This window comes from Gallinula chloropus, assembly GCF_964237585.1.
Source record: "Gallinula chloropus genome assembly, chromosome: 9".
Classification (NCBI taxonomy): domain Eukaryota; kingdom Metazoa; phylum Chordata; class Aves; order Gruiformes; family Rallidae; genus Gallinula; species Gallinula chloropus.
In genome coordinates this window covers 4,761,851-4,772,501 of record NC_140094.1, presented here as the reverse complement: position 1 = coordinate 4,772,501, position 10,651 = coordinate 4,761,851, and the positions used below count along the sequence as shown (strand labels likewise).

The 10,651-nt window shown below is 60.8% G+C and overlaps 1 protein-coding gene across 1 annotated transcript; it reads right to left on the bottom strand.

Annotated features, from left to right (window-relative positions):
• Positions 1-542: 542 nt before the first annotated feature.
• On the bottom strand, positions 543-10,462 carry CSK (C-terminal Src kinase). Its single transcript, XM_084267992.1, has 13 exons — positions 10,388-10,462; positions 4,975-5,049; positions 4,526-4,639; positions 3,847-3,959; positions 3,353-3,572; positions 2,902-2,995; positions 2,721-2,786; positions 2,501-2,600; positions 2,259-2,349; positions 1,466-1,539; positions 1,169-1,364; positions 877-963; positions 543-732 (listed from the first exon to the last, which is right to left on the bottom strand). Exons 2-13 carry the CDS (start codon positions 4,987-4,989, stop codon positions 550-552), a joined length of 1,353 nt encoding a protein of 450 aa, XP_084124118.1. The 5' UTR covers positions 4,990-5,049; positions 10,388-10,462; the 3' UTR covers positions 543-549.
• Positions 10,463-10,651: the final 189 nt, after the last annotated feature.

Genomic DNA, 10,651 nt, shown 5'->3' with positions numbered 1-10,651 from the left:
TAAGATTCGTACTATAGTAAAACACCCAGAGCTCAGCCAGGCCCTGCTGAAAATAATAATAATAATAAAAAAACCTCCCCAAGAACAACAAAAAAAACCCCACAACCCACCCCCAAAACTGAGAAAACAACAACAAAAAAAAAAAACCCCACCCCACCCCCCCAAAAATCCAAAATAAAATTAAAATTTAAAAAAAATAAAGCCTGGGAGATGGGAGAAAATAAAATTCCAACGCAACACAACCCAAAACTGGAATTAAAAACCCCAAAATAATTATACTAATAACAACCAAACCCAAATAAAAGACTCGATTTGGAAGTTTGGAAGCGACCAGGAGGAATTAGCCCTGGGGATGGGAGGAGGGGGGCTGGGATGAAGGGGGGGAAAACACCCCCGGGGGTTCCTTCCTGGGCGCTGCCGGGATTGGGTTGGGGGGGGGATGGTCACCTCCTGTGTGTGTCCCCCTCTCCCTACCCCCAAGCCCCGGTGTGGGTCCCCTCTGGCTGGCAGGGTGGGTGAGCTCCCCCCTCTGCTTTCCCCCCCTTCCCCTCACAGGTAGAGCTCCTTCTCTTTGATATGCACTAGCTGTTCGCGGAGCTGGTGGAAGGACGGCCGGTGGCCGGGGTCCAGGGTCCAGCACTTCTTCATCACCTCGTAGACGACGGCGGGACATCCGTCGGGAGCATCCATCTTATAGCCCTTCTCCACGCGGGGTACCACGTCCTTCAGGGGCTGGGAGGGGGGGACACACACAGGGGATGGGTTTCAGGATGGTTTATAAACCCCCACCATGCCACAAACAGGGGCTCAAGCCCTCCTTCCCCCCCAAAAAACCCCCTCACCCAGCCCCAAAAGGAGGGGGGGCCCCTCACTTACGATTCTCGGATAAGGCACTCGCCCGAAGGAGTAGATTTCCCAGAGGAGGATCCCAAAGCTCCACACGTCTGATTTGGTGGAGAATTTCTGGGGTGAGGAAAGAAGAGAGAAGCCCCCTGAGTAGGCTCAGGCAGGGATGGAGAGGCAGGAGTTCTTCCTCACCCTCAGGGCAGCCAGTTTTAGGGGTTCAGGCCCCAAACGGGACTCCATCTCTAGGTGGGCAAAGCCATGACGTGCTCAAACCTGGGCTGAAGACCCCCCCCACACCCCACCTCACCTCTGGCTCACCCACCTTTTCTCTAAGTGCTTCTGGCGCCGTCCACTTCACCGGCAGCTTCCCCGTGTCCTGCGTGGACGAGGCCTCCTTGGTCAGCCCGAAATCGCTGACCTTGGCGATGTTGTCCTCCGAAACCAGGACGTTCCTCGCCGCCAGGTCCCGGTGGACAAAGTTGTTGGCTTCCAGGTACTCCATGGCTTCACAGACATCTCTGATAGGGATTTGGGGTTGGGGGGAGGAGAGGGGGGTTAGCCAGTTGGCCCCCAAACATCAGTGGTGGGGGTCAGGGCTGGCCGGCTGCCTCATACTTACAAGGAGAACTTCAGCAGGCAGTCTGCACCCAGTACCGACCGCCCGCGCGACCGCAGGTAGTCTACTAGGCTGCCCTGGAGAGACCAAGGGAGAGGTCAGCATCCCACCCACCTTCCCATCCTGCACGGGCCACGACCTGGGACCATGCCCCTTCCACCCAAGGCAGGGTGAGATCCTTCCTAAGCAGGGCAGGACCTGGGGATGACATCCCTCCCATGCAGGACCCGGGGATGACATCCCTTCCATGCAGGACCCGGGGATGACACCCCTCCCATGCAGGACCCGGGTATGACATCCCTCCCATGCAGGACCTGGGGATGACACCCTTCCCAAGCAGGACCTGGGGATGACATCCCTCCCATGCAGGGCAGGATGGTGTCCCTCCCACATGGGGCAGGACCCAGGTATGACATCCCTCCCATGCAGGACCTGGGGATGACACCCTTCCCAAGCAGGACCTGGGGATGACACCCCTCCCATGCAGGGCAGGATGGTGTCCCTCCCACATGGGGCAGGACCCAGGGATGATGTGGACCCAGGGATGAATCCCTTCCATGCTGGACAGGACCCAGGGATGATGTCCCTCCACCCAGGGCAGGACCCAGGGATGATGTCCCTCCTTCAGAGCCAGCGATGGGGCGTAGAACAGCCCCGCCACCCCCAAACACCAGGGTGGCCCCATGGAGATGTCACCCAAGCTGGGTGAAGCCCTGGGGAAATGCCTGGGGGGATGGAAAGGGACCGAGGGGGTGGGCAGGTGCTTGGGGTTGGGGTTGCAGGGTGGGGGTCTCACCTTGGCCATGTACTCGGTGACAATGTAGAGGCCACTCTTCTCCTCCACGATCACCCCCAGGAGCTGCACCAGGTTGCTGTGTCGGAGCTGCCTGCGCGACGCAGGGGGGCTCAGGGCGGAGGGTGAGGGGGGTCCCGCAGTCCCCACAGGGCATTGGGGACCACCCACCTCCGCTCACTCAGACACAGCTACCCCCTCCCTCAGGCTGTGTGTCATCCCCCCCCAGCCCCAAAGCCACTCACGTCATCACGGACGCCTCCGCCAGGAAGGCCTGCGCTGTGGCATCGTTTTTAATGCACTTCACGGCGACTTTGTTCCCCCGGTAATCCCCCAGCATCACATCTGCAGGACAAGGGCACTGGGAAGCATCTTGGGATGCAGGGGAACACCCCCCCATACACACACACACACCCCCTCATCCCTCCCTTAGGGCTACACCGGTGCCAGGGACATGGGGCTCACCTCCAAATTCCCCTTTGCCGATGATCTGCAGCAGCTTCAGGTCCTTCATGTTGAGGGCCCAGCCACCTGTGGGGTTGGGGAGTGGGGGGAAAGGAAAGTGAGCGAGTGAGGGGGAGCTGCAGGGTGTCCCCAGGAGCTGGAGGGTGTCCCCAGGAGCTGGGGGAAGGCCACGGTCACTCACTGCGAGAGAACTCGTCCTGCGCTGCCACCGTCCCCTCCATCACCTTGGGTTTGATGAGGCGGGTGCAGAGCCCGTCCGCGTCCGTGGTGTAATGCTGGGGGTGGGGGGGAGGAGAGGAGAGAAGGGGTGTCACGCCACTGGTGACAGGGTGGCACCCCGGGGAGGGGTTGTGGAGGGGTGGGCGGGGAAGGGAGATCCGGTGGTTGCCGAGCTCCGGCATCCCACCAGGTGGCAGCACGAAGCCACAGTCGGGACCAGCGGGGGCTCACAGGGGAAGGGGGGGGATCCCAATGTCCCCCCACACTCCCACCCTGGCCATCCAGCCACCCACTTTGTCCCTACCCCCCTCCCTTTCCCTTTCCCCAGGGGTCTGTCCCCGGCAGAGAAGGTCCCACCGCCCCCCGAGCTCCTGACAACCCCCACCCTGAGGGTGGAGGACAGGACCCCCCACCTCCACCAGCTGCATGAGGTTCTCGAAGTAGACCTCCTCGTCGATGCTCAGCTTGCTGGAGGAGTAAATGATGCGGTAGTGCTCCACCTTGCCCTCGCAGCTGACACACAGGGTGTAGTCCCCGGGGTAGTTGGTGCTCTCCCGTACCAGGAAAAGTCCCGTCTCCGGTGGGTACAGCAGCCGCTCCGCCTGTTCCCGCGTGATCTTCCCGTGAAACCACCTGCAACCGGGCACAGGGGGCAGGTCAGGGACTGGTGGGGGGGTCAGGGGGTGATGGGGACAGGGAGCAGCCTTCATTCCTGCCCACAAGGGGCTGTCATGCCCCCCCCCCCCCAAAACAGCACGGCTCCATCCCTAGCATCCCGCTCCCCTCCTCCTGGTCCCTAACCCAGGACTCAGCCCCTCCACTTCCCGCCTCCTCCAGACTGGGGAAACTGGGATGGAGTAGGGACACCCAGGTTACCCACCCGTGGGCATCCCCCCCGGGTACTCACGGCATGAGGCTGAGCTTGATGCCAGCTTTCACTCCCTCCCGCTTCTGCACGTAGTTAGCGGGGATGATGCCCTCCCGGCCCACCTTGTTCTTCGCCTTGTACCAGTTGGGATCCTGTGGGGACCAGCAGAGATACCACCATGAGCGTGGGACCCCCGGAGACAGCAGTGTCCCACCAATGAACCCCCGTGGGGGTGTCAGCGCTCCCCCTCCCTACCCAGGTGGCTGCCCACCTGTCCCCCCCAAACACCCCAGGACTCCCACAGGCAGGATGGGGTGGGTGGGGGGCACCCCCCAGATGCTGGTAGCCCTGTGGAGGTCACAGCAATCCCCCCCCCCCCAACCATGGGCCCCCCCTCTTTTTCTCCCTTGGAGCTGAATGCAGCATCGCTCCCCAATCACGGGCCTCTCCCATCCCTCCTCCCAGGAGGCACTGAAGAGGCTTAAATTTCGGAGAAACCTTAACTAACGAGGCCGGGAGTTAATTAACAGAACGGGTGGCCCGATTCCTGCCAGCTCCATGGGACTTCCAGCAGGACAAGGGGGCCCCCAACCAGCCCCCCAGACGCTGCTGTCACGGGATGCTCCCGACATCCCGAGGAAGCCCCGGCACCGAGGGAGGTAGGAGCAGACCCTGAGAGGGGGTGGCAGCGGGGGGCTTGGGGTGCTGATGGCCTTACCTTGGTGACAGCGACGATGGTAAGGACATCTCCTTTGCTGAAGGGCAGGTCCTGCTCAGCTGTACCGTGGAAGTTGTATTTGGCGATACATTCCGTACCGGATGGCCAAACGGCCTGGCCAGGGAGAGGGGGGCAGTGTCAGAGAGAGGGGGGCAGTGTCAGAGAGCAGCTGGGCACATCTATCCCCCCCCCACACCTCACCAATCCATGGGGATCTCCCCTGTCCCCCATCCCTGTGATCCAGACTGAAATGGGCTTCACTGGGAGCAGTTTGAGGGATTTTCGGGTAGCCCCGTGAGCAGCAATGGTGACTTTGGGCTGGGATGGAGGTGAGGGGGAGCCCCAAAGGACAAGTGTCTCCCTGTGTTCCTCCTCTGCATCGGGACCACCTCTAAGAGGGATGGAGAGGCTGGAGATCCTGCTCCATCCCTGCCCTGCCCAGCGCTCACCTGCATCCCTGACATCTTCTCAGGAGGTCGGGGGCGAATCTCACAGGGGCGACACGTCACTTGGTACCATGAGACCTGCACAGGAAAAGGACACCTGAGAACGGGCAGAGCTTTAAAAGGAACCCCCTTCCCCAAAGGATGCCCCCACTTCCCATCCCTGGGCCACGTCAGCATCTCTTCTACCACTGAGAAGGTCCCATCCGAGGTGCCGCTTCCAAAATGTCCCCAAAGCGATGTGAAAGTGGAACCTCTGGGTCCTCTTACCACCACCACACCACCCCCCAACAAGTCAGGGACCGGACAAGCACAGAGCTGCTCACACAGATGTCAGAGGATTTGCATGGACACAGCCCCAAGAGGGGAAACTGAGGCACAGGGCAGCGAGGGGATCCAGCCAGCGAGGAGCCTTGGTGAGCATCCCGGTCCCCTCCCCGGCTGTGCAGCTGGAGCCCTGCTCTCCCACGCCGCCCAGTGACCCAACATCCAGCGCTGGGAAACTTCCCAGGCCCAGGATCCAAAAGAAATAAACCCAATCTACTTCCTGCAGGATAAAACCCATCGGCACGCTGGGATGCAGGAGATCCTGCCGCCTCCTAAATCCCAGTGGGGGGGGGGGGGGGGGGGGGGGAGTCATGGATCTGGGAGGGGGGTGCTGTGCTCCCCTCCAGCAGCGCCCTGAGGCTGCGGGTTGGGTCGCATCCTGCCCGGCTGCGTGGGAGGGGAACAAGCCCGGCTTTATTCTCGCCGCTTCGACCCCAGGGATGAGATGAAGTCACCGTCCCCGGCATCAAACCCGGCTTTCAGCTGGGGGTCGCACCAGGGCCGGGAGCACCACGGGTGGGATGCAGGCAGGGCACCCCCCCAAAAAAACCCCCCCCACCCGGGGATGATGGCGGCGATTCGGGGCCACCAGCGGCCACTGCTCCCGGCCCTGCACCAGCAGCTCAGAGTATTTCAGGAAGGAGGAACTGAAACGAGGGGCAAGGCCAGAAGAGACCGGAGGAGGAAGAAGATAAGGGGTAGAACCGTGGGGAGGAAGAGAGCGGGTGAGAACGCGGCCCCGTTTCCACCACAACCGGACCCGGATCCCTCCGGAAAAGGCGTCACGCTGCCACCACCTCCCTCACCTTTCCCCCGAAACACCCAGGAGCTGGGACGTGCCACAGACCAGGGAGGGGAAATCAAGATCCTCATCAAGGCTCAGATGCTCACCCTAAGGATGGGATTCAGGGATCCAGAGCTGAGCTCTGGGGGGGCGGGGTGTGAGTTTCCAGTGAAGCCCATCACCATGGTGTCCAGTCCCAGCATGTTGGGTCAAGTTTTCTTCCCAGCCATCCCCTTGGGGCTGCTGAGGAGGAAAAGCTTCTCCAGATGACACCCAAACCCAATGTGGTGGCATCTACGAGCCTGGGAATGCTGCCATGGAGGAGGCTGGGACCCAGGGCGATGCCGGTTGGGATGGGCTGGGAATGCACCCCCAGAACGGCCCCAGCTCCAATTCTTTCTGGTTGGTTTAATTTTTTGGGGGGGTTAAATTCTGAATTTACACAAAAATTCTGGGCTGAAGTTTATATACTTATTCCCAAGAAAAGTAGGGAATACATAGACCCCTCTGTGGGTCCCACAGGGGATTCGGATAACACCCCGAAGAAGCTGCTGGAAGAAGAGGTGTCCTGGCATCCCCACAGAGGGAATTTCCCATCACATGGGAGCTTGGGGGGATTTCAGCCCTGTTCCTCATCCGGCACCCCACGGGGATGCCAAGGAGGAGTCAGCGCTGGGTACCACCTCTCATCCCCAAAACCGCCGAGTCAGCATTTCCCACCCTGCCGGGCGCTGGGCTGTGTTACAATATCCATGGGAGAAAAAAGCAACAGGATGGAGGTTTCCACCTGAGACGTGACTCCGGATGGAAAAACCCAGGGAGCATCCCTAGGAAGGGACACCCATGGGTCCATCCCAGCTCCTGGAGGTCGGGAAAAGCCATTTCATTACGCCCCATGGATCATTCCAGCCCTGGAGGCTTTCAGCTTATCGGGGATATAAAGTTTATATCAAGCCTTGAGAAAGACTTTTTCTCTCCCCCCCCCATTGCTTTTAAAAGAAGGAAATGATCCCAGGAAAACCTGCCAAGAGGAAAACTCTCCAGCCAAAGCCAGCGTTACCTCCCTCGACCGCGGACGGCGCTGACATCACGGGGGGCGGCATCGCGGTAAATATAGCACGAGAAATTTGCTTATCGGTTTTACAAAGGGCAGATGGTTAATGGCATCAGGAACAGCCCTTTGGCTGTCCCCATGTCCCTGTGTCCGTCCCCCCCCCAAGCACAGACCTCCTTCCTCCCCAGGGCGACCTTCCAGCCGCATCCTGATCCGCTTCGATTTCCTTCCACTATCCTCTTTTTGGGGTTTAATCGTTACCTAATTTCTGCCTCTCAGAGCTGAGATGTTCCAAAAACCTCACCCCAAGCAGTGGGGCTTGCTGCCAACCAGGGCCCCCCCCCACACCCCCCCCAAAAAGGCACCACTGCCTGCGGTGGCCTCATGTGACAGCCGGTTCCTGCCGAACGCGTCACCCGCCGTCACCCAAGCCGGCCCCGGGGCCTCGTGCCCACGGTCGTTTCCGCCGTCCCGGGCTCATCCCTGTGGGATGCTGAGCTGGAAGAAGGATGCGGTGATGCTGGGATTCAGAGCCTACAGTCAGCATTCCCCTCGGCTCGGAGAACACCTCCAGCTCCAGCTCCTTCTCTCCCAAAGCGGAGGCGCTTCCCAGAGGATGATGTGGAGCAGCGAGACTTCAGCTCCAAGTAAATAAATAGTAAGTAAAAAAACCAATAATAATAATAAAAATAATAACTAAAACAGCCTGGGAGCAGCCCAAGCGACTCAGCAGGGCCGAGCATCGCCTCGGGCTCTTCCCAGCTCTGCCAGGCAAGGCTTTTGCTGCCCCTGGAAACTCCCCATCCCCAAAGAGGGGTGTGGGGAAGCAGCTGGGGAGCGCAAGGGAACCCACTGGCCAAAAAAACCCAACTCCATCCCTTGCCTGCCCCTCTGTCTGGGTGAGGAACATCAGCCTGACGCTGCACGCCGAGCAGGGTTGGGGTAGGTGCCGGTCTCCACGGCCCAAACTCTTTCTGCCTTGCTCCTGGAATTCCCTGCGGGAAGCCTGGCTCAGTGGCAGAGCTCTGGGGAAGGTGGGTACGGCCGGTACCTCTGCCACCCCGAGAATCCAAAGGGCGCCCAGGGAGGGGTGGGATAAGTCAGGGGAAAACTTTCCTCTCATTAACCACCAGTGTTTCTGTCTCCTGCCAAACTGTGCTGGGCCACACTGGCAGCTGGCACCCTGAGGGGTGGAATTTGGGACCCCCAGCCTGAAGAGCATCATCGCCACGGGACGGGTTGAAGGGGAAGATGTCGTGTTTCCATTCCAAACCTGATTTTAAGGGGAGCAAACCCTGCCCAGCACCACCTGAGGACGACTCTTTGATCGTCAATCCAGCCGCAGAACCCCAATCAGGCGCAGGGGGAGGGGGGGAACCTGCATCCCCCCCAAAGCATCTCCCAACGTTCAACCCCAGGGTTAAAAACAAAACAACCCCCCCCCCCAAAACCCCAACCAGACAACATCCTCACTCTCTCCTGGAGATCTTATCGCCGGTTATTACACGTAACACCTACGAGCTCTGCAAGCAAAAGAAAAACGTTCCTCCTTTTATCTCACAGTGAGCGGGGTCGGGAGGGTTTCACCACTGCTCCCCGACCCAGCCTCGGCCGTGAGGGTGTGTGGGGGGGGTGCCTTCCTTTTCCTTTTTCTTTTTTTCTTCTTATTTTTAAAAAGAAAAGGAGAAGATGTTGCCGTTCAGACCACGAAAGGCATCTTGGGGCGGAGGGAGTCGGAGGCCGGGTGGTAGCTTGGAAAGATGCTGCTCCCGGCCTCCCCATCGCCAAGGGGGTTTAGCTGGTCCTTCTCACCCCCACCCCTCCTCGGGGTGATTTTTAACCCCACAAATAACCCCTGGTGCCCCTTTCCCAGGTCCAAAGGGGTGTCACGGCATCCCCAGAGCTGGTCATGTGGCGCGGAGATAAGCGGATGCAGACGAAGCTGCCCCAGCATGAGCCTGGGGCACGCCGGGATGCGGTTGAAAGGTTGGGGTTTTCGGGGGGGTTATTTTTTTGCAAACACCTACCCCAAACTGAAAATATGGCGGGGAGGGGGGAAGGCAGTGGTAGGAGGGCAAAGCCCCACTCCAATCTCCCCGGGGTTTATCTTGGGTTCATCACCAGCATCCCGCTGATGCTCAGTGAGGGACACCCCCCCCCCAGTCTCCTAGGGATGCTCCTGAAACCTCCTGCATCCTCCAGAACTTCTCCTCGTCCATGGTGGGAACAAACCCAGTGGGGGATGGAGGGGGGCGAGTTCCCCTCTGTCCCAGGAGGAAAGCTGCCATCCACACCTCCTGCCACGGCCCTTGCACCTTTGATTATAATTTATATATATATATATTAACACTTTTATGTTTTTATCCCCACAGATATGGCACAGCCCCTTTCGCTCTCAGTAAACGCACGAGCGACAGCCACAGCTATAAATAACACGTCACCATCGTATTGACCACAAAAAGCCCTAATTAATTAATTAATTAGACAGGGAGGGGGTGTGTGATTTTCAAAAAAAAGAAAAAAAAGAATAAAATGAATATAAATGGCTGGCAACCCCCCCTTTTTGGATGCCCGGCCCCAGCTGCCTCCTTCCGCTCTCAAAATCCCCGCCAGCAGCTCGGGGCTCGGCCTCGCAGCACCAAAACGGCCCCGGCCTTTGTAGGGATGGAGACAGGGCGGGAGGGAAGGGGTGGCAGCCCCCTCCTTGGGTAGCGGGTTTGGGGGTGAGGGGACAGTCCTGTGTGTGTCCTCCCTCCCTCAATCCCCATCCATCTCCAGCAGAAGGGGATGCTGCTGGGGTCCATGGCCGGAGCTGGAAGGATGCGGTCCCCCCTTCCCCCTCCCCGCCTCTCCCCGGGTTGGGGAAGGGGTTGGTGGTGATGGAGTCCCTGGGGACAGTGGCCAGAAGCGGCCCGGGATGGGGTCACCCACCGGGTCAAGCGGCATGGAGGCGGCTGGACACCCTCCCGCATCCTCCCCCCCCTCCGCATCCCCCGGCCCGCCCCGCAGGCCCCATTGTCTGGGCTCCGCGGCCGCTCCCGGCCCCTCTCCCCCCCCCCTTCTCCCCGCGGCGGGGGCGCGTCCCCCAAACACGAGTGGATGCGGGCTGGGAGGCCGGCGTGGGCGAGCACCCCCCCGTCCCCGAGGTCTCTTTCTCCATCTCCCCCTCCCTACCCCCGCCCAAAATCCCTCCCCGGGTAGCGGCGGGGGGGGGAGGGTCTCCGGTCCGGCGCGGGGCCGGGAGCGGTACTCACCTCCCTCCGGGCAGGGGGCTCAGCCCGCCGCCGGCTGCTCCATGCGGCGCTGCCGGGGGCCTCCGGGCTCGGCTGGGCCGGCGGAGGGGGGGGGGGGGGGCCGCTGGTGGGGGGGCGGAAGGGGCGGAGGAAGCGGGAGCCGCCGGAGCAGCCGCCGCCGCCGCTGCCGCCGCCCGGCGGGGCCGAGCTCGGAGCGGCGGGGTGGAGGGGTGCGGAGGGCGGGGGGGGGGTGGTGTAAGGGGATTGGGGGCGGGCAAAGGGAGG